This window comes from Pectinophora gossypiella, chromosome 12, assembly GCF_024362695.1.
Source record: "Pectinophora gossypiella chromosome 12, ilPecGoss1.1, whole genome shotgun sequence".
Lineage (NCBI taxonomy): Eukaryota > Metazoa > Arthropoda > Insecta > Lepidoptera > Gelechiidae > Pectinophora > Pectinophora gossypiella.
In genome coordinates, this window is record NC_065415.1 from 9,803,044 (window position 1) to 9,829,801 (window position 26,758).

Sequence of the window (26,758 nt, forward strand, 5' to 3'; positions counted from 1 at the left end):
TATCAAATCAAATCAAATCAAATATACTTTATTGCACAGAACTAGAATTTCAACAATCAGTTTGTTTCAGTTTATTGGTTTTATATGTATTTTTTTTTTTTCAAAAGACTAGTTCTATAGTTTGTTTTCGTTTCATTTTATTCATTCAGTGATGCATCCTTGAAATAAATAATAAAAAAACAATAATAAATAAAAAATACAGTCCATTTAAATGTTTTTTTTTGACGTTGATTATCTGGCAACATTGCCCAAAATGTCCTCCGGTAATAATATACTCTGTTTCACAATCTCATAGCTCATACGTGTAAGCTATTTTCAATACTTAAACTCACACGTGCAAGATTTTACAACCCTATAACTTTACAAGGGGGTGTGACCCATATGTGAGGCACCCACGTATCATTTATACCTCAAAATGCCCCACATGTGGGTCATGCACAGGGAACGTGTTAATATATTATGTGATATTATCTTAAATATCGGCTATTGGCTATTGCATTGAAAATAATTTGAATAGCTTCCTCCATCTTCATCACTTCATCGCATAGAGCAACACGGTCTTCGGGATTACGCGGAAGCCCATATTTTAGTGATAATATATTGATCTAAACTTTATTGTCTAACATTTATAAGTAGTCATTGGCCCCGATTCCTGCAGACACCGCCTAATTTTATTTTAGGTTATATCCGTCATTTTCGTATCCGTCGAAAAGGAAAGGGACGCGACGGATGATTCACAGCTCTTAATTTTAGGAAGAATGAGTAAATTAATGTGTCGGGTTATTGACTGACGTAAAATTTTTAGACGGTTGGTTTAGATTTGTGCTTAAAATTGACGTGTGTTCCATAAATTTTATGCTTGTCGATTACCCGTCCCTTTCCTTTTCGGCGGATAAGAAAAGGACAGATATAACTTAAAATAAAATTAGATGGTATTTACAGGAATTAGCACCATTATCATCAACCTACATGCAAACATTGATCTACTATACAGGGTGTTAGTGACATCGTAACGAATACGCAGAGGGATGATTCAGACCATGATTCTGAGTTAATATCAAGTGGAATTTTCCGTCGCAAAATTCATCTTATTTTTTTAGTTTTTTTAAATTATTTTCAATTCTATACTTTTGCGATGGAAAATTCCACTTGATATTAACTCAGAATAATCAGCTGAATCATCCCTCTCAGTATTCGTTACGATGTCACTTACACCCCATACAAGTACATACAGTAGCCATACAAGTAGGTATGGGTGTTAGTGACACTGTAACGAATACTGAAGGGGATGATTCAGACCATGATTCTGAGTCGATATCAAGTGGAATTTCCTGTCGGAGAAGTCATGAAAATTTTAGAGCTTATTTAAACTATTTTCCGTTTCATACTTTTGCGACGGAAAATTCCACTTGATATCAACTCAGAATCATGGCCTGAATCATCCCCCAAAGTTTTCGTTACGATGTCACTAACATCCTGTATAAGGGAACACGGGCCATCAATAAGGTGTGTTAGGGAAAAAAACTGAAGTAGTATCGTTTTAGGAAAGTTTTAGCTTAGGAGCTTAGATAAACTATAGACGGGAGCTGCCTAGGTTTATGTATTACGTCCGTTATTTTTGAAGGAGGTGAGATGACATGCACAGCATACATCGTCTATAGATATAAATAAAGAAACAACACGACCCGATCATTCATGTCAGAGGGACTCCTCATGAATGATCGGGTCGTGTTGTTTTAGGGATTTTTGTTATAGGAAATGGATGAATTTCAAAATACGTGTCTGGCAACCCTGCATTCGATTAAAAAGCTACTAGGCCAGAGCCGTTAAACCAACGTGAAACCTTTTAAAAAAAAGAAAACTAAAAGGCGTGATTCTAGATACAAAACTTTTAATTAAAAAAGAAAAAGTTATACTAAAAATTTTGAGGTTATTGTGTACTTTCTGAAATCTCAAGTTTCAGTACACGTAGGTTTCGATGATATCTTGTATATTTACAAGAAATATGTCTCAAATAAATAAATGTATCCTCAATAAAGTAATACAAAAAACAGAAATATCTGAAAAAAAGCTCGCAGAATTAAAACGTATTGTAAGTATCAATAAACTTAGTTTTTGGGTAGGTAGGTACTACGTGGTCGATAAAAAAACGATTTTTCTTTTCTGCTTGTTTCTGTTTTAGCTGGAAGAAACAAGAAAAATTAGAATATATGAGAGAATACAAGAACTTACACGGGAAAATAACATCCTGTCTAATGAAGTTCAGAAAGCTAAAACTGAACTTATAAGGCTTGAAACATTGAATGGTAAAAAGCAATACCAAATCCCTGGCAAGGTTGCAGCGGTGGAGTTAAGTGAACCTGCTCCAGTGAAGACAGACATCCAGGAACCTGTTGCTAAAAAGGAAAAGAAAGAAAAGGAACCGAAAAAGAAAGACAAAGTAAACACTGCTCCTCAAGCCACAGATTTGACTGTTGATGTCAGAAAGTTAGATTTCAGGATTGGAAAGATTTTAGAAATCAACAAACACCCGGATGCTGACTCTCTATATGTAGAAAAAATTGATTGTGGAGAAGAAAACCCCAGAACAGTAGTGTCTGGCCTAGTCAATCATGTACCCATTAATGAAATGCAAAATAGAATTGTTATGGTTCTATGTAACTTAAAGCCTGTGAAGGTAACATACCCAGTATATTTTAAAGTGTTATTTATATCATAATAATCTAAGTGCACAATTTTAAATAAATTGAGACTGCATATTGAATGTTCTGTGGTTTAAAGTTTTTCAATATTTCAGATGAGGGGTGTCACTTCTGAAGCAATGGTAATGTGTGCCTCATCACCTGAAAAGGTAGAAGTTTTATTACCTCCTAATGGGGCTGCACCAGGGGATTTGGTACTATGTGAGGGATACCCAAGAGAACCTGAGGCCATACTCAACCCCAAGAAGAAGATATTTGAAACTTGTGCACCAGACTTGAAGACCAATGATGATAAAGTAGCTTGTTATAAAGACAGTCCTCTTGTTATACCTGGTAAAGGACCAGTTGTCGCACCTACTCTCAAAGGAGTGCCAGTGAAGTAAAAATCATTTAACATTACTATTTTTGACAATTCTTAATATTGTAATCATTCTTACTATAGTCCATAGTACTACTGTTAATAAACCCACACTAGCTATGATAAATACATGAATACAGCCCCTGTGTCAAAAATGCAATACATGCCACCCTACCAATAATAAATAATTAAGCAATTACAGGTACTTCATAAGTAACTAATTGTATTTAATTTACAGTGTATTATATATTATTATAAACTATTTTATATTATATATTATTATTAAAAAAAAAACAAGCAATTATAAGTATTTGACAGTCGAGTAAAGTTTTCTTTGGCTGTCTAATAGTGAATGTGTCACCACTTGTTTATTTTTTATTATCGGTAAGGTGGCTAGAGTATAAATAAATTATTAAAATGAACTATTTTTTTATTTAAAACAAATCCCAGAAATAAAACACCATTTAAGCAATGTCAACAATATATATCTAAATGAATATGAGTTTTATATGATCAACATTAGTGGATACATAGGTAATCTTTGTAGAAATAAGATATTTATTTTAAGAGTTAGAAAAATAGATAGTTGTGATAGTTAAACACACAAGACCACAAAATTTAATCTGAATTTTAATAAATAAAAATTAAATATTGTGGATTTGCTAACATTACACAATACTTTAACAGATTTAGTGGTCATCTAGAAGCTAAATAGCGTGTCGTAGAAAAAACTACGTAATATCAACCAACTGTACTCATACTGTCGTGTGAAGTGAGCCAATTACAATATTTAGAATTAATCAACAAGTGCTAAGTGAAGCTCTTTTCACTGTGATTGACATTTGAATGTAAATGTCCAGTATAATGCATCATTATCACCTTTTGCCTAGATTTATTAGAGCTTAATATTTACAGAGCAGTTATTCCCACAGTTACTATAACATATTTCAACTAGTAAGAATACGGGGAATTTCCTTCCCATTATTACTACCAATTTTATCAGTACCACTGCGCTGCGATAGTAGTATTAGTACTGTATTTTTTTAATACTTCTATCAGCTATTTTTGTATGGTAATAAAATAACTCTTGAATATAGTTTGTAACGAACAAACGTCAATTTGTTTGTCGTGTTTTCAGTTTGATTTTTATGTCAACTAACCTGGAAAATCAAAACTTACAAGTTACAATTGTAAAAGTCGAGCCACAGCATTTACCTAACCCTTTGATACGCCTTGCTTGCTCAATGGGCAATAGCCATATAACTGCTGGCTTAAAAATTGCACATAGCTTATTTGTTTCTGACTTTTACCTCTGATACTCGTAGGTAGTAGGTACTTTATTACAATATAATGGTAGTAAAGATGAAAAATATTCCTACTGGTTAGAATTTGAGGTAGTAATAGTGGTAATAACTCTTACGTCTGACTTGTAATGTATTACTTAATGATTGAAAAATTACGAATATATTTTCTCTCTGATTAAAGCAGTGTTTCTACTTTGGCTCACAGCTCTACTTTTGGTAATTTTAAAATATTAATACGCCAATCTTATCGTTAAGCTTAAATACTAATTTATCCACATTAATTACCATCAAATGACATTATTTAATTCCATTTATTACCACACTTTAAAAATGTTTGTACTATCCTTGATTTTGAGTCATTGATTTAAAAAAATACACATCAAAATATTTACATAACTTTTCAAAAATCCTTCAGCCATTTTAAATATGTGTACAAACTTAAAATCGCAATAATATTGTTTTATGAATTTCATGATCAAAAGTACTTTGACCTAAAACTTAAATTATTATTATTTAATTTTCTATACATCAAATGATCAAATGCCGAGTTTGCGAGTATATGTCTACAAATACTTCTCGTATCACTAGCAATTTAACACATTGTATTTTTATACCTATTATTATTTTAAAATCAATTCCTTCGGTTGATACACATTAGTTATCGGAAATATTTATCCGCAAATAACAAGAATAAAGAAGTGAATTCGTGAATAACAATATTACGATCCTTCATACAAGTGTTAGTTTAAGAAAGTAATACAATCTTTGGCATATTATTTCAAACTGAATAACCAAACCATGTTTATAAAAATATCGAAATGTATAATTATTGTTAATATATCGTATGGAGCCACCACCCACCACATCCACCATTATTATAGAAGTACCATTATAATTAAAATACCTTTTGTCAATATTATGCATGATGAAATTATGCAGAGCAAATACTAGATCAGAGATCACTTGTTGTTGTCGTTACTAGCGGATGTTGCTTACTATACATAAACAAGGCGAATGGCACCAGATAAGCAGAGGAGACACTAAATACATGTAGTAAATACCAATGACTTAATGAATAACACAGATGCACACCTACTTATAATAAATGAATAACGTAGACTAATATAAGTATAATTTAAAGCATACAATTAACAAAAATAGACAGTATATCTTATTATCTAAATACCTAACCATGCTGGTAAAATAATAGACTCAAGAATTGATAATACATTAAAGAAAGTAATTGTGACTTCGTTCCTGAGCGAATTAGGCCCACTTGATATGAGATAATTCAAGACAGATATGGATGATTACATTGACATAAGTATAGGTGGCTGTCACATTCTCAGAATATAGTAATACTATTACTGATTACCCGACCACAATCATTCATGCATCCAACTCGAGGTTTCAACAATTTACTTACTTGCTATCGATATATATCTTAACTCTAATGGATACTGTTTTATAAAAATATAAACAACATCTCGGTACAAAAATAAACCATAAAATAAATCTTCATTTGATATGGGGCTAATACAGAAATAATAAAAATAATCTTTTCACAGAAAAATAAATTATATTAAATTCCTAATAAAAATATATTTCATTGAAAAATGGAGATTTAGAAATAGTTTACATTCAATAGATCTAAAGTGTTTATTAATAGTGAAGGGTTTAAAATCTAATGGCACAGAATAGACTATGAAAGGTAAAGTAAAAATAGGTGGGCAAGTAACAAATCTATAAAAAAATATATTATGTATTCGCTTAAAATGTTAATATTTCACAGGAAGACAACTTTCACGTAGGTATAACAACATTACATGTTTATATAGTCTCTATAGACAACATCAAACGAACTAATAAAATAATGCTTGAGGAATGGAATGTCTCAAATGTAATGGACTTGTTCATAAAAATGCTAAAGTACATTTCTACTGAAGCGCATGTAGAGTATGCAACAGATTTTATTTGTAAAAATTTGTAAATAGTTACTTTTTTATTGCGTAGGTATTTATATCTTGATTGATGAACTTGTCCTTCGTAGTCCTTGTCTCAATTACTTCGCGTTTTGTTCACGATCCATGCACATTTCTTGTGTTCGACGTAGTGATAAACTTTGTTCGTATACCTGAGAAGCGCCTAAAGTTGTGTGGGCGGGAACCGCCGCTGCGGCTTGCTGCGGCGCTGCGCCAGGGTCGACTGCGACACCGGGCCAAGCACTTGCGGCGTCATCGGCGACGAAGTCATCGCCTGCAAAAATACAGTTCACCTCAAAATTTTATCGTTAAATCCAGGGATGTTATGGACATGTAATTTCGGATACGGATTGGATACGGATTTAAGAATTTTAATTAATTATCACTACACATCAAAAAGGTCCGAAACAACACTACCACGCTAAAGTAAAACAACATGACACTACCGTGGGCGATGGGCTGATCACCTACTCATCGTGATTCATCATATATTCTTGGGACATTTCTCGTGTGGGTTGTGAGACTGGTCGGTGTCAGAGTTACTATCAAGCCGCCAACGGCTCCTGACGTGGCTCAAGTAATGACTACATACTTAAGTAAATATTAGCTGGGACCGACTGCTCAACGTGCCCATAAGTACGGAAAAACTGTCCCCTTGTTGGCTCAATGGTTGTGGGTCCGTGTACTGGTGATTGCGTTGGTATAGTGACCTGGAAGGTGAGGTCGACGGCGCGCCTCAGGGCGGCGGGCTCGGGCGTGTCGTCGTCCAGCGCGGGCAGCGGCGCGGGCGCGGCGGCGGGCGGCGCGGTGAGCCACGGCTCCCGCAGCAGGTCGGCGGCGCGCGGCCGGCGCGCCGGCTCCAGCTGCAGCATGCAGCGCACGCAGCCGCGGGCCGCCGCAGACACGCCGCGCCACACGCCCGACGACAGCTGCACCTGACACAAAAAGCCACACGACAGATTTAAACAAATGTTTAGCACGTTACCACACCCCGAACGCTTCATACAAAACTTCTCGTTTTACACAAACACTACACATTGACGTTACCGTACACGCATCTGTGTGTGACGTCTAACGCCTATACGATTGAAGATTAAAGTAACACTGAGGGGGGAAAAGTAAACCTAGCTCAGCCGCTGGTGGGGAGTAGAAACTCGCCGTTCTATACGTAGTGTTATTTCTTATTCTATGGTTGGTACGTTACATTCTGGGCCCGGCTGCACGTCACCAAAAAATACGCGAAAGAGATACATACACAAGATCACGCCTATTTCCCGCTGGGAAACTACGAAAGGCCACTTACAACGATCCTGACCCACCACAAGAAAGATAATAAAAGTAATTAAAACACATAATAACGGGTTCTTACCGCGTTTAAATGGGGATATGAGACTCCCGATATTTCGACACTGTTGCAAGTGCCATGATCACGGGATGACTGATGAGATTGGCGTGGAGTAGGTAGATCCATAATTATGTGTTTTAATTATGATAATAACCGCGTAAACTTAAAACAATGTATAATAAAAGTATTTGTAAAAAATCTGCTTACGATGATATAACATTTCGTATGCAATCTAAACTTACTTTTCCCGACTCGATTCTCTCCAAAATAGCTTCAGGCGTGTCGTCTCCCGTAGACGCAAATGGTGTCCTCCCGGACAACATAATGTACGCTAACACTCCTGCAACAATACGTTAGAAGAAATATTACTAAAGATTTAAGGATGTTATATGCAACTTGGCCTTGGAAACAAACGAGCTGAATGACTGATTTCGAATGTCCTTCTATCAGCTTTACGCTGGTAGTTTAGCACAACGGGTAAGCAAAGGGGTAGACAGAGGTGTATAGGACACCAGTCCTCGCCAGCTATAGAAGCTGTAGCTGATGGACTAGTCCAAGATCAATCTGATGCAGTGGTTTATATATAAAAAAATCATACTATTCATGCCTATTTCCCGTATGAGTAGGCAAGACCAAGGATTTCCACGACCCTACACACTCTTTTACTATTTTAAAGTCAAGCGTTTACAATCTCGTTAAGCACTGTCTGAGGCCTTCGGGTCGGGCATCTTGAGTCATGTTAGGGGCTTGTGGCGGCTTAGTAATAACCTAACACCAGGGTTGATGAAGTTGGTAATCCACGTCATAACCCACACGATAGAAGAACTATTCCGGCGAATGGGTAGGCTACTAGCCTGAACCAAATCAAATCAATTTATATTCGAGAACACATACAAACACAAACACTTTCGCCAAGCCGCAATGGAGCAGTGTGGTGGTGTACGTACACTACATACCTCCCTGGTCGATTGAAGAGAGGGCGGTTCCCAACAATTAGACGTTTTATGTTTCTTGCTTACGTCGCTACATAAGCTGCATCGCAGGCGGTATTGTACCACACGCACTTCAGCACCTCTGACAGAGTAGCACCGTTCGTAGTCTCAATCGGCTTGTGGCGAATGGGGTGGCCCATTGGGGACAAAAAGCATGATTATACATGTTACATAGGATGTTACCTAAGCTCCATATATCACAGGCAGCGTCGTAGCCCGCGCGCTTCAGCACCTCTGGCGCGACGAAGTTGGCAGTGTAGCACGGCGTCATCAGTAGACCGTTTTCAGCTCGAAGTTGCTTGGCTAATCCGAAGTCGACTAGTCTTATGTCTTCAGGGCGCTTTTCCGCCGTCGCGAACAAAATGTTTGACGGTTTTATATCTCTGCAAATGTAAATGAAATGTTAGCATTGTTAGTATAATTGGTATTGAAGAGTTACAACTTCAATCTCTTTACATCAGACTTTTTCAGTGAGTTTCCACGAAAGGGGAGAGCAGAAAAGTTGTGCAGAATCAACAAATCACAGCGTCGGAGAGAACGAGTGAGTAGACGATTTTCAAGGTCAAAGTAATTTATATGCGATGACTTACCCTTGATTCGAATGATTGCAGGACAGAAAGATTGAAAGTAAGATGATCCGTGCTTTGGAAGGCACGTTAAGCCGTTGGTCCCGGTTACTACTTACTGATGTAAGTGAGTAATCGTTACATGAGCCATGTTAGCGGCTAAATAATAACCCTGACACCAGGGTTGCTGAGGTTGGTAATCCACCTCACAACCCACACGATAGAAGAAGAGAGAGAAAAGTTTGAATACAGCCGAAATATAATAGCTATCTATACTATTGTTCTTTTTTCTATCGTGGCCTATCGATATGCAACAATAATAGAAAAATAGTCAACGTCCTTTCTTGGTATGTTACCTGTGCACGACGTTGTGAGTATGCAGATAGTTCACAGCCTGCAGTACGTTGCGTAGTATGGGCGCGGCCTCGTGCTCCGGCAGCATGCGGCGCTGCGTGATGTACTCCAGCAGCTCGCCGCCGCGGCACAGCTCCGTCACCGCCAGTATGCGCCCGCCTTCAGAGTACACGCCGCGGAGGGTGATGATGTGCGGGTGCTGGCTGTACCTGCGATTGACATAACATTTATTTAACACATAATCGCAACCCGAACACTTCGTACAAAACACTTTTTACACAGACACTACACATTGACGTTATCGTAGACTCGCATTTGTGTGTGTGACATTGTTTTGAGGTTTACGCGGTTATATAGAATAAGGAATAATGCTACGTATAGAACGGCATGTCTCCGCTCCCCACCAAGAGCTGAGCTAGGTTTACCTCACCCCTCTCGGTCTTACTTTAGTCTTCAATCGTATAGGCGTCACATGTCACACACACAGTTAAAACACATAATACCGGATTCCTACCGCGTTAATCAGAGGTATGAGACTCGACCCGGTATTTTGTGTTTTAATTGTATGTGTGACGTCTGACGCCTATACGATTGAAGACTAAAGTAAGACCGAGAGGGGTGAGGTAAACCTAGCTCAGCTCCTGGTGGGGAGCAGAGAGATGCCGTTCGAGTATTATTCCTTATTCTATGACGTAACTTAACGAACGTAAGCTCACGACTATACTCCAATGGGATAGTCAAAGGTACATCCCATTGCAACATGAACTACCCACCGCTCACCGAGTTTTCTGTTAGAACAACGTGATAGGTGGTGAGCCGTATTGCCGACTATAATGGTCGAGCCAACTGTGTTAGTGAAAACTGCCCTTGAGATAAAAACTCATTGGTGCAAGTCTCCAAATTTGAGAAGCAAGTCACCACAACCACAAGACCATAGAATAAACACACGACACCAGGTTTAAAAAAGTTTAGCACGTCACTTTCTGAGCTTGGCTACACATCACCAAAAAAGCTTAGTGCAAATGAGATAAATACATTAGATCCACCCTTTTTCACGTTGAGATAGACATACAAAAGTTGCATGAAAGTTACCTTAATAGAATTTCAATTTCTTCTCGAGGATCATACTGCATTTTGTCCATGATCTTGACTGCGTATTGTGTCCTCGACGTTTTGTGCTCGCACAGGCGCACTACTGAGAAAGATCCCGTGCCCAGCTCACCCATCAACCTGAGACATAGTGTTTTATTGACATAATACAAAATTACTCGTGCGAATGTATTAGACACCTGCGTTTAGGGTCTTGTACAGTAGTAAAGTGTTACATATAAGGAACACACAAAGAAAGCATCATAGAAGGAAAGATAGGAAGGGGAAGACCAAGAAGAGCTTTCATGGAACAAATAAAAGAGTAGGTGATCGTCGTGTTCCGGCCAAGTAGTTAATGCCATCTGCGGCAAAACTACAATAAGTCACGTCGAAAAAAATGTGTACGTCGTGTATTATAAGGCAGTCAAAGAATTACCTTTATAAAGAAATGTACCTAAATGATGGTACAGATTTATTTTCTTTATATAAAGTATGACACACACCGAATTTGCCGCCGACTAGTTGGATTACGGGCGTTTATGTATGTTTACCTTAGAAGTTAAGAAATACTGATTATAATGTCTTAGCGAAGTGAAGAATTTACGTCCACATACAGATAGGTATTTGCTGTTCAGTAAAGGTAGGTATGCACCTATCTGCCAGGAGCGTCAACTAACCTGAATCATGATAACGTCTATAATAGCCTGGCAGCAATGCCGTTAAAAAAAACATATTTATTGGTGCTGATTCTGGCAGACACCAACTGGATTTTAATTAGATAGTTGTAAACTATCTCTATCTCTGTTTTTTTTTTTTTGGTTGTAAGTTGTAAGTGAAGGACAACACTATCTTTACAGCTCTTAGACCAAAAAATAAATAAAATATTTTTCTTTCTTTCAAATTACGGTTTATATGAAGGTAAGCAAAGGAAAATTGTTTCGTATATTATGTTTTCTAGTTGACGCAAACAGGAAAACTCAAGAATAGAAAGTAAACATGGCCAAGAATTTTAATAGCTGTTTGTTTATGATTATTAAAGATTTGCGACGTACTTCACAAGATATTTATTCCAATTACAATATCCTAATTTTAATTAATTTCAAAATAGTACAGTGTTTAATTACATTGGCGCTGTTTGGTTAACCAAAAATTCTCGACATGTCATGGGAGCAAGCTACAGAAGCTGCAAAGAAGAACGGAAATCTGTTGTACGAGCCGTAGTAGCCTTATTGCTGAACAGCAATTTCTGCTATGCAACCTTTGGGGTTTGGGCGAGCCCTAAATCCCAGCAGGGGAAAACAGGAATAGAAGATGAATTAATTACATAATCTTTACTGCATATAATCTTTACTGCACATATCCTTACTGCACGCAGAGCCAGTAAATCGAGATAAGCGCGGGATTCTGTTGACGGTATTTTAAAGTCTGTTTATTTTACTCCTGTGTAAATAAAACCTTAAAACATAGTATTTATACTAACCTGTACTCGTCGAAGAAATTGTTTCTATTGACGAATCCGGCCCAGAAATCCTCAGTGGAAGTATTGGTATTATTCTGCATGACGTGTGTGTGGTTCTGACTGAGGCTCTGGCTGGTCACCACCGTCTTGTTATCATCGTCGTTCAACAGGCATGGCGCCACGAAACTGAATCCTCTACGAATGCAAAAATATGAAAAAAATATTATTAATAAGTTATTTTCAGTTCTATACTTTTGCGATGAATAATTCTAATTGTTATTAACTTAGAATCATGAGCCGAATCATCCCCCTCAGTATTCGTTACGATGTCACATACACCATGGGCAAGAACCTACTTGTTTACAGGTAGTCATACATTCGTTCGTTCACATATAGGTGTTAGTGACACCGTAACAAAAACTTTAGGGGATGATTCAGACCATGATTCTGGGTTGTTATCAAGAGGAATTTTCTGGCGGAAAATTCATGAAATTTTTTGTGGTTTTTTTAAATTATTTTCAGTTTCCTTTTTTCCACGGAAATTTCCACTTAATATCAACTCAGAATCATGGTGTGAAACATCCCTCAGTTTTCGTTACGATGTCACTAACAATCCTGTATTTTTCTTTCAAAACCTACCTGCGTTAGCACGGTATGGACTTGTGATGAGGAGGGATGAAAGGCATATTACGAGGGAAATGAAAGAAAATGTTGTTGCACCGTCCCGCATCTAAGGTTTTTTATGGCTGACACCTGGTATTTTTATTACCTGAAAGAGTGTTTCAGAGCAATAAGGCCGCCTATTTGCACTGCCAACTCTATTAGGGACTACAATAATTAGTTGCTTCTATGCTGTTCTCGGAGCATATAAAAAAAACATAGAACACGTTCAGCTGCTTCTCTTCCCGGGCATGTCGTAAAAACCGACAGAGGGATTGTGTCCTCTAACATGATGGACTAATGTTATGGGCGATAGGCTGATCCCTTATCACCATAAGGTTCATCATATCCATCTTTGGACTTCTTATCAACAGTGGCTGCAAGTTGTCTTTGATTACTTGTGGCTCTGCCCACCCCATTAGGGATTACGGGCGTGAGTTTATGTATGTATGTATGTATGTAATAATTAGTTTCTGTATGCATTTTTCATTCAGAAATTATGAAACAATTTTACTGATTTTGTTTTTATAGCACTCACCCGGATAGGTCATACTTTCTCGATTTAAATTTCTCTTTGTTAATTTTACTGGTGTTATCTGAATGAAAGTTTCATTTTAACCCACGTTAAAAGAAGCTATCCCCGTACCCGATATCGGTCTAATAATTACCTACCCTTCATTATAACCCCATCCCGTCGCATAGTCATAGAACCAAACCCCTGGGACTATTCAAGATAAATCTATATTTATCAGGTTATGACGCTCGCCGCTCGACACGCCTACCAGATGCCCCCTAATCATATTCTCTATATCACACATTATCTATCAAATGGAACGTACGCAGTACAATACCATATATTTGATATACAGATATATTGTGTCCATATATGTAGGAAGGGACTTCGTCGTGTTCAATTAAACACTGTCTTATTTAATTCGTCTTTTATTTCTCCACACCTACGCTACGCACCTTACATTTCGCCATCTTCTGTAATCATTCAAGAAAAGTCATACCACTTCCGCTTCCTCTTTCCGTCTCTCTCTCTCTCTCTCTCTCATACTTTCTCACTCCAAACGTTCCTTTTCATGCATATATGGGGTGTTAGTGACATCGTAGCGAAAACTGACAGATGATTCAGACGATAATTTTTAGTTTACATCGAGTGGAATTTTCTGTCGCAAAACTATGGAACTAAAAATAATAAGTCAATAAAATTTTCATGAATTTTGCGACAGGAAATTCCATTTGATATTAACTCAGAATCATGGTCTTAATCATCCCCCTCAGTATTCGCTACGGTGTCCATAACACTATTGTTACCTATGCCTACTTGTACGGGCTGTAAGTGACATCGAAACGTATACTCCTACATCATGTATGCACATGTGTTTCTACAAAATACTTCTGCGCACTACGGATTTTTATCCATGAAACGAGTCGTTATCGCGTTCAAATGCCATTAGCTTGAGAAGTAATGGACGAATTCTTATGTACTTTAGTATTAAGTACCAATATAGCGCAATTGTCGATGAAGGTTTAGCTTGGTTTAGAGCAAGGCTTAAAAGAGGCTATATTCCCTACCATACGACGATGAGAAGAGGCCTGTACCCAAGTATGTCATATTAAATCATAACATACCATCACGCCTGTGTCCACGAAGGGATGGCAGAGGTGTATAGTAATATATACACTCACTCCAGCCATGTTTAAGTCCCATAAAAGAGAGGTCGAACCTATTGCAATAGCTTCTTCTATGGTGTGGGTTGTGAAGTGGTTTACCAACCCCATCAACCCCGGTGTCAGGGTTATTACTGAGCTGCCACAGGCCCCTGACATGACTCATGTAACGACTACTTCCTTACATCAGTAAGTAATAACCGGGACCAATGGCTTAACGTGCCTTCCAAAGCACCGATCATCTTACTTTTTGGACAATCAGGCGATCAGCCTGTAATGTCCTAACCAAACTAGGGATCACAAAGTGATTTTTGTGATTTGTCCCCACCGGGATTCGAACCCGTGACACTGCAATGTAAGTCACGTGGTCTCCGAACAGTGCTATCACGGATTCACGGGGCCATACAAGTTTAAGTTATGTTTTGACGTTAGCTTCAATCTATCTAATACGAAAGGGGAAAAAAATGAAAAATGCTTTATTTACCAAAATAATTAACACATAGCGGTTGAAGTCTCTTTTAACTTATTAAAATAGGTACTTGTGATAGAGACTTCGCCCCTCCACTGACAATGTTACATTGCTTTTGGTTATATAGCTATAAAATTTTTGAATGTTACAAAACTTGTTATACTTCCAAAGAAAAGTAAAAACGAAAATTTAAAGTGTAAAGCAAGTACATACGTGTGTGTGTGTGTGTGTGTGTGTGTGTGTGTGTGAGGGGAACAATAATTATTAGTGGACTTAGTCGAAAAAACATCTGGTCTGACCACAGGGTCCGACCAAACGAAGATCGCTTCTTTGTTTTTGTTCTGATCGTGTATACTTCAAGATCAATACTCGTAATATTATTCAAAATGACTGATCGATAGTAGTTTACTATAATGTTTACACCTGCGAAGGCGAGCCACGTGAGTGTTCGTGACATCATTTCGTCTTGTTATCTTATCGTTTACTGTTTTCCGAGGATGCGCCAGATTACAATGTTAGCTTACATAATATCTGAGGAAATATGCGATTTTCACAATATGTGCATAACATTACGTATTCAGGCAAATAATGATATTTGGAACAATACCATCGACTATCATACGTACCTACTACTAAACAAATTCGTGTATATGCACATGTCCACAGTTAAGAAAAGGCACCCCACTCTTCTTTCACTGTTCGTTATTCATACAGGTATTTTTGCAGTCTCTTTCAAATGAGTCTAGATCGTTTTTCCACCTTTTTTAGCACCCTACCTCTGCTTAGTTCCGGCCAAGTAGTTAACGCCATACCACGGTCATAGGATGGGTGACCACGAAAAAAAAGTTTTCATCTCGAGCTTCGGAAGGCACGTTAAACCGTTGGTCCCGCGTGATGGTTTAAGGCCCGATTTCCCTATCCATCCATAGGAAAGGCCCGTGCCCCAGCAGTGGGGACATTAATGGGCTGATGATGATGAGTTAACGCCATATACGGTAAAAATCTACGATAAGTCATGTCAAAAAAACCTCTGCTTAGACTTCCGTCTATACATACTTATCTAATCCGTGAGCGGTTTGGCTCACACAAGCGCTTTAAGAAGAAGTAGTATACAGAATGTTAGAACATTAAGTGATAATTTTTCGTCGAAAACTCACGAAAATGTTAGTGTTTTTTAAATTCTTTTCAGTTTCAAAATTCCACTTGATATTCACTTAGGATCATGAGCTGAATCATCCCCCTCAGTGTTCGATATCGTGTCAAGCACTTACCTAAATAGTTCATGAGCATTGGCAGAGGCAGGCACGCCGGGGGAGTCCCGGGGAGTGCGGCAGGTGAACTCCGAGTCGAAGTAGAATGCGTCATCTGCCCGGGATACAGCCGGCCTGAACGGCGGTATCACCTACACAACATTACACATTCAAAACAATTATCTTAACCCGCTTTTGCCCATATTACTTTACGTGTTTTCCCAAATCGTCGTCTTATAGCGAAGAAAACCACGTAAGTGCCTTTTTGAAAATTCACATTTTTGTATGATTTTCTTTAATAAAAAACTCGTTTTCTTTCAATTAACTTCATTTCGCGTTAAAAATGAGACCCCAGTTTTTAACTGGTTTGAACCTAGTTTTGTCTATTGCGTGGTTCTTTTGACGAAAATCACATCCGAATGCGATATATCAAAAATACGCTTACGTGATTTTTCACTTAAAGGCGACGAAATGAACAATAAAGTGTTAATTCATGCATTCTTATAAAGAGAAAAGATCGATAAATTCTGGACACGAACAGACACGCGGATAAGGAAAATTTTTAACAAAAAAAAAACCGACTTCAAACGCAAAACTAAAAAGCAATAAATAAATTTACTTCGCACAAAGTAATAAGTACGTATTTTCAATTAGTTAATTATTTTATAAATCTGAAGCCGGTGCCAAGGAAATGCTACAACGAAGTACCGATTCATATATTTTTCAATACTGATTGTTTTGTAATTTTTTGTTTGACATTGTTTTGTAATTGCTTTGATATAGGTATTAAACAATATTGTGTGTACATAGTAATTTGATATTGTAGTAGGGTTGTTGTAGCATTTACTTGGCACCGACTTCAGAATTATAAATTAATTAACTAATTGAAAATACGTACTTATTACTTTGTGCGAAGTAAATTTATTTATTGCTTTTTAGTTTTGCGTTTGAAGTCGGTTTTTTTTTTTGTTAAAAATTTTATTTTATTTTACGATTTTAAGTGATGGTTAGACCGAGCAAGGATGCAGACAGACAGATTTTCTGATTTATATTCATATATAATAATATAATATATTATTAGTAGTGATCACAATTATTATTGATGAACATGTTTACACACACACACTCACACACGCGCTAACGCACACGAGCACACGCGCACGTACACACGCACACACACAGATACACGCACACACACAGACACACGCACACACACACACACACACACACACACACACACGCGCGCGCGCGCACACACACGCACACACACACACACACACATGTGTATGTGTACATACACACATGTGGTTGTCAGTGGAAGCTGCTATCATACACACTCACGCATACATATAGATACAGTAGATTTCGCGTGGTTCGCTCGCTGCTAAAGCAGCTCGCGTGTCCTGTTTATTCGAAACTGTCCCTCTTCGTATGGCGGCCATCTTATTTTTCCGCCATTTTGTTTTATTTCACCGGCGACAGAATTTGACCAAGATTTAAATGGGTGTCGTGGAAACAAACAAAATCCAGGTGCAATAGGTTTGCCAGACCGTAGGATGTCTCCCTGATTGGGAGCAGTTTTCAAAGATGACGTTCCGATCACACCCCTATACATCATTTTTACCCCCAAGACATTTTCTGAAAAAACAAAATTTTGTATGGCGGCCATCTTGTTTTTTCGCCATTTTGTATTTTTTTCACCGGCCATTAAATTCGACCAAGATTTAAATAGGTTTCGTGAAAGAAAAATTGGTTCAGGTGTGATAGTTTCGCCAGGCCGTAGGGTGTCACCCTGATGCGGAGCAGTTTTCGAAAATCGGGAAGTATTTCCATACTTAACATGACGATCCGATCACAACCCCGATATATATTTTATATCCCGAGACATTTTCTGAAAAAACAAAATTGTGTATGGCGGCCATCTTGTTTTTCCGCCATTTTGTTTTTTTTTACGCGCTATGGAATTTGACCAAGATTTAAATAAGTGCTCTGAAAGAAATATTGGTTCACGTGCGATAGTTTTGCCAGGCCGTAGAGTATCTCTCTGATGCGGAGCAGTTTTTGGTGACCAGAAAGTATTTCCGTACTCTACATGACGTTTTGAGTAAGCGCCCCATACATTATTTTTACCCAAACGGGCTTCTTCCAAAATCGACAAAATTTTGTATGGCGGCCATCTTTTTTTTCCGCCATTTTGTTTTTTTGCACCGGCGATTGAATTTGATCAAGATTTAAATACGTTTCGTGAAAGAAAAATTGCTCCAGGTTGTATAGTTTTGCCAGGCCATAGGGTATCTCCCTGATGCTGACCACTTTTCGAAGGTCGGGAAGTTTTCCCGAAGCCTAAAGATCGATCCGATCAATATGACTTTACAAACGCACTAGTCGCTCCTACGATTTTTGAAAATTCCCCTCGATTTCTCTGGTCTTCCATCATCAGATCCTGACTTCCTTGACATGGGACCCCCTTGGGTATATCTCCTTTCAAACAAAAAAAGAATTATCAAAATCGGTTCATATACGACGAAGATATGCCCGAACAAACATAAAAAAAAAAAAAAAAAAAAAAATATACGGTCGAATTGAGAACCTCCTCCTTTTTTGAAGTCGGTAAAAACGGTCGTTAGTGAATTTATGTGTACGTAAAAAACCACATGATGAAAGTATTTTACAACTTTTACACAGTAGTGGGCAGTGCATAAGGTATATGATTACTAAAGTAATAAAAAGCACGTATTAAAAGTGAAGAAATGTTAATAGGACAAGTTTAAATGAACACAAAATTCGATGAGAAGTTGCGAAATCAATAGTAGGTAGTGCCTTTAAAATAACCGCATATTATATTAACAATAGGCTATAAATATAAATAATGATTGAGGCATAGTACCTACTTAGGATTATGGACAATAAAGCACCACATAAAGAAAAAAACAATACCTCTTTCTTCAAGAGTGCATCCCAATCTATACTTGCAAAGAACTCGTGACTCTTTATGTCTTCTATGTCGTGATGTCCGGCGCCCAACCTGTTAAAAATATAAATAAATATAACTTATTTTCCTGTTCTAATATAAACTATAGGTACTTGAAATAAAATGTTTTCTAGGCAAAGTTTACCTGTTCTGTGGATTTCTCTTAAATAACGCACGAAGTAACGACTGCGCTTCTTCGCTCAAATTGGAGGGCATGCCAAGTTTAGCTTTCAATATCTGAGTCATGGTTTCATGTCTCGTTGGACCATGGAAGGGCAGGTTACCAGTAAGCATTTCAAACTGTGAACGATTATAATTGATTATTTTATGAAGCTTTTATTTAAAGAGTCAGAATCAGTTACATAGTTCAATAGAGTATCTCTTACCATAAGTACTCCAAAAGACCACCAGTCAGCAGCAAATGAATGCCCTTTTCTATTAACAACTTCTGGTGCCATGTATTCCACTGTGCCACAAAAACTATAAGCTTTATCACTACTGGGTGGCAGCTTCGACAAGCCAAAGTCTGTGAGTGCAATGTGACCATCGGCGTCTAATAATATATTCTCTGGCTTGAGATCCCTGTATATGATTCCCAATTTGTGAACGTGTTCTAACGCTAAAGCTAGTTCGGCTAAGTAAAACTTTACATCCTCCTCAGTAAACATGACCTGAAATTAGTGTTAATTTTACTAAGAATTGTAAGTGACTCAATATTGTATTGATATAACTTGTTAATTTACACATAATTTATATACACTTCTCATCAAAAAAATCGAAACACTTCCGTTTTCATTGTTTCTGTCCGAATTTAACACAAAAAAGAATTCATACGATGAAAAAAAATACATAAATGTATAGCTGGCAGTTTGGCCATTACAGTAATAAGCGAAAATTCTAAATTCAAAATTAGAATTTCATTTGTTTATCTTATAAACGAAATGAATCACTGTTTTGAGACAAATGTGTGTTTAGGGTTGGAGTACATTTAGCGTTTAAAAACTAAAAATTGGCGCCTATCCTTAAACTTTTTGTTTTTTATTTCAATACTGTGACTTTGGGACGTCTGAAAAAAGGTTTTTTTTCTAAAACGTATGGATACTTCGCCCACAGAAGCCGCCCAAGTTGTGGCATTGCTGGATTCTGGCCTTAGTCAGCGTGTTGTGGCTGCAAGACTGCATCTAAGCCTGTCATCTGTTCATAGAGTCTATAAACGTTATCGGGAGACTGGTTTGTTCACGCGCCGTTCAGGATCTGGCAGGAATCGGGTCACTTCTGAGCGAGATGATCGATTTATTGTAACAACTTCTTTAAGAAATCGACGCCTTAACGCTTTTCAACTGCAGCAGCGGCTTCGTGTTGTACGAAAGGTGGCTGTAAGTGACTCTACAATTAGAAGAAGGTTGAAGGATCGTGGACTGGTACCGCATAAGCCAGCAAATGGGCCGAAATTAACTGCAGACCATCGAAGAGCGCGCCTTAACTTTGCACGTGAGCACCTAAATTGGTCATACCTACAGTGGAGCAAAGTTCTCTTTTCTGATGAGTGTAAAATTATGCTGTATGGTAACGACGGAAGGAACAAGGTCTACAGAAGAGACGGAGAACGCTATGCACAATGCTGCATTGAAGAAAAGGCCAGCTATGGTGGCGGTTCGTGGACGGTTTGGGGAGGAATCAGCGCCGACGGTAAGACAGAGCTTGCTTTCGTGTCTGGGCCACGTCTGCCTGCACTAAACTGTCATCGGTACGTCGAAGAGTGTCTCGAGCCTCATGTGATGCCCTATGCACATTTTATTGGCAACGGCTTCATATTCATGCACGACAATGCTAGGGCTCACACCGCGGGCGTCGTACGAGATTATCTTAACGAAGTCCATATCTCTATTATGGAATGGCCAGCAAGAAGCCCGGACATGAATCCCATTGAACATCTGTGGGATGAATTAAAGAGACGAATTCGAGCAAGAGATCCTGCCCCAGAAACACTTAGCCAGCTGCAAGATGCAATCCAAGAGGAATGGGACAATACAGGGTGTTAGTGACATCGTAACGAAAAAAAAAATGGAACGCCTATTTTATTGTACTAAAAACGATGGTGGGTGTTTTTCTTGTCGCAAATGTTTAATTAAGATTTTCAATTTTTACTGTGCCGCAATGTAAGTCGAACAACGCGCCACACAGACGCTAAACTTACGCGCGGCCACGTTACGCGTGCGTGATACGATGTTGATATCTAGGTAGGAGTTTTCATTCTCTTGTATTTAGATGCTTAGTGGTTCAACGTTTAAAAATGTTGTTTGTTGAAGTAGAACACCTACTGCCACGATTTTTCACGCACGGTACCTACCTACCAGTTATTAAAACGTTCCTAACTTATTAACAATAAAAACCCTACTCTTGCCTTACCTTAATTGTTATTCCTTCGGATGAAGTACCTAGGTAGGTACCCTAGAACATGTCACGTCACGTAGGTATGCAACATCGCGTTTCTTCCGCGGTAGGTAGGTATCACACGCACTCACAAACACAACACCTTGCTCTTTAATAAACATCAACAATCTTCCATACTTTTGCGCAGTAAATGGTCTATGATCTATCATCATAGTCGACACTACTCATTTACAGAATGAAACAAACACTCACAAACACGAAAAAAATATCCTCGAAAAACATCACGCGATTCGGGTCAAGCTTAGTATTCGACTGAGCGGAAGCGCGCGGCGGCGGCGTTAGCGCAAAGCATCAAAGGCGCCGACTAAGGGCGCCGACGACGCACCGGCCGCGGCCGAGTCGAGCCGACGACTAGAGAGAGAGAGAGAAGTATGTTTATGGTGCAAGTGACAGAGAAAGAAATAGTATCTGTTCGTATGCCTACTTTATTGGCGAGCGTTGCCCTTGACCCGTGCGCCGGCTATTCACCTGCGCATAGCTGAAGTTGTAGATACGTTATTATTATTATTGATGACATTGATAAAATTTAATAATTAGTAATTTTTATTTGTTTATTTTAAATGTGCGTTCTATGCAGCTTAAAACACAATATGGGACTGAAAAAAATCTAATTTTTTTATGAATTTGGCGACAGGAAACTTCACTTGATACCTATCAACTCAAAGAAATACCTAGTATCTGTTCGTAATGCCTACTTTAGTCTCCGTGATCCGTGAGGCTATTCACGTCCGAGTATCCATCAAGACAGATCAAACAAGCCCTAACTCGGAGGTCTTGCGTCCCAGGATCCTTTAATTATGTCTTAGAACCTTCTTGGCCTATGTGGTCCAGTGGTTGAGCGATGGGATGCGGAGGGTCCGGGTTCGTATTCCGGTGGGGACATATCACAAAAATCTGTTTATAAGGCCTTTGGTTGGGACGTTACAGGCTGATCACCTGATTGTCCGAAAGTAAAATGATCCGTGCTTCGGAAGGTACGTTAAGTCGTTGCTCCCGTCTACTAGGTACTTATGTAAGCACGTAGCCGTTACATGAATATTGTACACAGAACAGGATAGGTTTAATTAGTTCTTTACTGATGATTTAACAATGAGATTTAAAACCACGAATAACTTAGTACTTAGTACCTCGGTACCAACATGTAACAAGAAAAATAAGATCACTCCTCTCGGACAATTTTTTTCTTTGAACATGCCGACATTGCCTACGCGGCGGAGTTGCCGAACTATCGATAGGTAGATTATCAATTGTTGAACTTGAAAATTGTCTAAACTATCGAAAGTAGTGATAGTACATTTAGATCGATACTAGCGATAGTACCGATAGGTCTTGCTTTGTAACAATAATGGGTATTGATCTAAAAGATCTATCGATAGGTACCTACTATTGGTTTTTTTTTTTAACTAGGTATCGATAGAATATCGATAGGCAACACTCTGGCGGAGTGTCCGCCCAATTCTAGACGCGATCTCGCTCGATTTTTGTTTAGCGAGGTTTTGCGTAGGTACTTACATACTAAGTTGGTGGATGGTTGACATAGTAGGTAACTAATTACCTAATCTGTGGTGGTTGTGTTAGTTGGTTGTTAGTTATTCTAATGACAACAAAGAATACAATTATTTACTGTTTCAACTGTTTTAGGTAGATAATGGCCCCGATTCCTATGAGTAAATGAATGAATAACCCGGTCGAATCAAAAAGGTATCTCGCTGGTATGCAAACCGTTTCACGTGTGCTGTCAACTTAATTCTGTCGGTTGTTTTAGATTTCTGCTTAAAATTGACGTGTATTCCATTTTTATGCCTGTTGATTATCCGTCCATTTAAGAATAAGAATAAAATAAATTTATAATTTACGATAGACAGAGAAAGAAATAGGATCGGTTCGTAGTGCCTACTTTGTAGGCCGCGCCGCCGCCGCGCCGCCGCCGGCGTGCGGCGCGGGGCGCGCGGAGCGGGGCGTGCGGAGCGGGGCGCGCGGCGCGGTGCGTGTGGCCGTTGACCCGTTCGAGCAGCTGTTGTCTCCATTACATCGAAAATTTTCGATAATTTGTCATTATTGTTTTTTTTATTGAAATTTGGGTTCTATGCAGCTAAAAGCACAATATGGAATTGAAAATAATTAAAAACAAAACTCAAAATTTCATGAATTTTGCGACGGAAAATTCCACTAGATATTAACTCAGAATCATGGTCTGAATCATCCCTCTCAGTATTCGTTACGATGTCACTAACACCCAGTATACCACAGCATGTGATCGTGACTCTCATCCGATCGATGAAGAACCGTATGGAACCAGTAATTAGAGCTCGGGGAGGGAATACAAGTTATTAAATAAACGTTTTTTAGCTTTTTTTTTTCATTTACGTGTGTTGTTTTATCCATTTCCTTTATACTCCATACGGAATAAAAATGACTCATTTAACAAAATACGAAACCTATGAAAAATTCATTTAAATTTAGAACATTAACATTAAGATTTGATAAGCTCATATTACTCATTATTAAACGACATTTAACATTTATTCCTAAATGTACACATTTTTCTGATAATCCTGACAAAACGTAAACTTGCAAGGTGTTTCGATTTTTTTGATGAGAAGTGTATAAATAAAGTAGAATTTTATTAACCACATTGTCAACAACAAAATGCGTGATTTATGTGAATAAAGCAGGCTACATTTGATCGAATATGAATGAATAAAGCCTACACACACTACAGAAGACCTGTCATTTAACCCAGCTTAGGCAAGAATGTGACTAGAGTATACTGATATTTTACAGGTATCCCTAATGGTGACCTGTGTATAGTTTAAAAATTAAGTTACCTGTGCTAAAGGCAATAGCTCAGGCAAACCTGCGCGCGAGTGGCTCTCACCTGCACACCACTCAGTAGCATGTGTGTCCTGATTCTGAATCAAAGGGTTGGACTAAGTTTAAAATAAGTTACTATTTCATCCATTTGCCAATATATATTACATGTCTAGAGGCTACATTTTTACAATTCAGTTTTTCATATGATGAAACTGTTTCTTATTATCTATTTTCGACAGGTTTGCCACTAAATGTGTGAGCTCTAGAAAGTTCTGTTAATGTTTACTTTTACTGATATAGTTGTCATGCACTGTGATTATACCTCAGCATATGACATACATGTTACTTGTAGTACAGAAATAATGAAATTTTAATATGCCTGAATGACAATGAATGATGACCACAAACACACAGTAACATAATAGATGAAACATTTAATATAGGCATATTACAAGTACATATTATACATCAACACAGACAATAGCAATGTAAAGTAGTCAAAGGGAAATTATATTTACACTATATATTTACCTCTTTGCTAAGTCGCGAGAACAGGTCGCCGCCACGTAGAAAATCCAATATTAAATATAGTTTACCGGCAGTTTGAAAAGCGTAATGTAATTTAACTATAAATGGATGACCCATTTCAACTAAAATATTTCTCTCCATTTTAGTACGCTCTCTGTCTCTCACTTTTAAAGTGGCCTTTTTAAGGACCTATAAAGAAAAAAATTTTATTATTTTAGTAAATTATTTATTGATAAATCCAACGATGATCATAATCATTTATAAAGGTTGGTAACATAAGGTGAGTAACATTACCATTAATAAATTCCTGCATGTATTACTGAACATAGACCTCTTGTTGATTTATTTTTATTAACAAATAATAACTAAAATATTTAATGTAAGGAAAAAATATTACCTTCATAGCGTACAGGGTGCCTGCATCGGCACCCACAACTTTGCGCACTAGAAACACTTTCCCAAAGGAACCTTCACCAAGTACTTTGAGCAATTCAAACTGTGAGGGGTCGGCTTTCTCATGACCTTCCTTTGTGACATCCTGAAGCTCCACCTCCTGCTCATAGCTATTCTCTCCTGTAGATTCGACACTCTCCGTCGTAGATGTAGACGCCTGGCGGGACTCTGGATTCTCCACCACCATTGGAAGACTCTTGATGGTCTGGGTGGAGCTTGCACGCTAAAAAATATTATTTTTATAAACTAAAATGTTGTGTAAATATCATGAATAAAAGTTTAAATTGACTTTTAGATTTTTACACATTAGAAGTAACAAAATAATTATCATCAATAACTGTACCTACCTATATCAACAGAAATATTATTAAAGATATGGATAGTTTATATTTTTGAATAAATATTGTAATTTTACATGTAAATCACAATACATGACATCACTTAAGTTAATAAAGTTTCCCCAAATTTATTAATTGTCCCAAATTAAGGGAAAGCTAATGGGACATACATGCAAATCCGGAAGAAATGTAATAAGGGTGGGTGGGCGTGATAACTTTATTTAATTGAAATCCAATTAAAATTACAACTAATAATTAATTCCGTCACCTGTTTCCCTTTCGGTGCCATTGACGCGAATGAGTAATCATACTAGGAAAAACCAACAATAACAACCAGTTTTATAGCTACGCAAACATATTATCCACAAAACATACCGTAATGTCTCCAACATTCTGCATGCGCCAGGGATCCGAGGTGTTGGCCAAAGGCATACTTTCTTACACACAGGTATAAACATACAAACGGAAACCTAAGTAAGAATAGCTCGTAAATTAAATTACACCAAACCACCACAATTCACCATAATTCCAGGGATTTTATTCATAAATGAGATGGGGAACAAGTCTAGTCTAACTGAAGGCTCGTCAATGTCGTCGAAACGTCAAGTCACGGTTCTTGATATCGAAAATAAACATCAGTCTATTGCGAAACAGTGACGAACGTACTCACAGAGACTCACATTTCCATTTCATATCCTTCGTACTTAACACTTAGTGATAGAATTATAACAAAAAAAACAGCTACCGATGCTCGTTCACATGTGGCATTATGCAGCGACTTTTTGTCACGACTCTTCCGAAGGACACCTTGTTATGAATCCTTAATTCCCTTGACCCATTTCAATAAATTATGTAAGGTAGGGTATACCTACCTTTTAACGTAGTTATTAAGTTATAACATAGTTATTAAGTATTTAATGATGATTAGAATGATAGCAGGGCAGAGATATAATACATCGTCTAGTGGGAAAGAAACGAGAGCACTAATCATGC

The 26,758-nt window shown here is 37.9% G+C and overlaps 2 protein-coding genes across 3 annotated transcripts; one reads left to right on the forward strand and one right to left on the reverse strand.

Annotated features, from left to right (window-relative positions):
- Window positions 1–1,890: 1,890 nt before the first annotated feature.
- LOC126371308 (aminoacyl tRNA synthase complex-interacting multifunctional protein 1) lies at window positions 1,891–3,482 on the forward strand. The gene is made up of 3 exons (XM_050016613.1): window positions 1,891–2,092; window positions 2,183–2,677; window positions 2,798–3,482. Exons 1-3 carry the CDS (start codon window positions 1,979–1,981, stop codon window positions 3,083–3,085), a joined length of 897 nt encoding a protein of 298 aa, XP_049872570.1. The 5' UTR covers window positions 1,891–1,978; the 3' UTR covers window positions 3,086–3,482.
- A 41-nt stretch (window positions 3,483–3,523) lies between these two features.
- Window positions 3,524–26,397, reverse strand: LOC126371213 (ribosomal protein S6 kinase 2 beta). 2 transcript variants are annotated; one of them, XM_050016472.1, is made up of 14 exons: window positions 26,141–26,397; window positions 25,372–25,650; window positions 24,978–25,163; window positions 19,565–19,849; window positions 19,324–19,478; window positions 19,145–19,232; window positions 16,229–16,359; window positions 12,173–12,346; window positions 10,696–10,833; window positions 9,606–9,812; window positions 8,867–9,066; window positions 7,934–8,031; window positions 7,057–7,281; window positions 3,524–6,620 (listed from the first exon to the last, which is right to left on the reverse strand). In XM_050016472.1, the coding sequence occupies exons 1-14, from the start codon at window positions 26,195–26,197 to the stop codon at window positions 6,510–6,512; spliced, it is 2,334 nt and encodes a 777-aa protein (XP_049872429.1). In that variant the 5' UTR covers window positions 26,198–26,397; the 3' UTR covers window positions 3,524–6,509. The 2 variants fall into 2 exon arrangements, with proteins under 2 accessions (XP_049872429.1, XP_049872430.1); XM_050016473.1 differs by lacking the exon at window positions 26,141–26,397 and adding an exon at window positions 26,034–26,092.
- Between the last annotated feature and the right edge of the window lie 361 nt (window positions 26,398–26,758).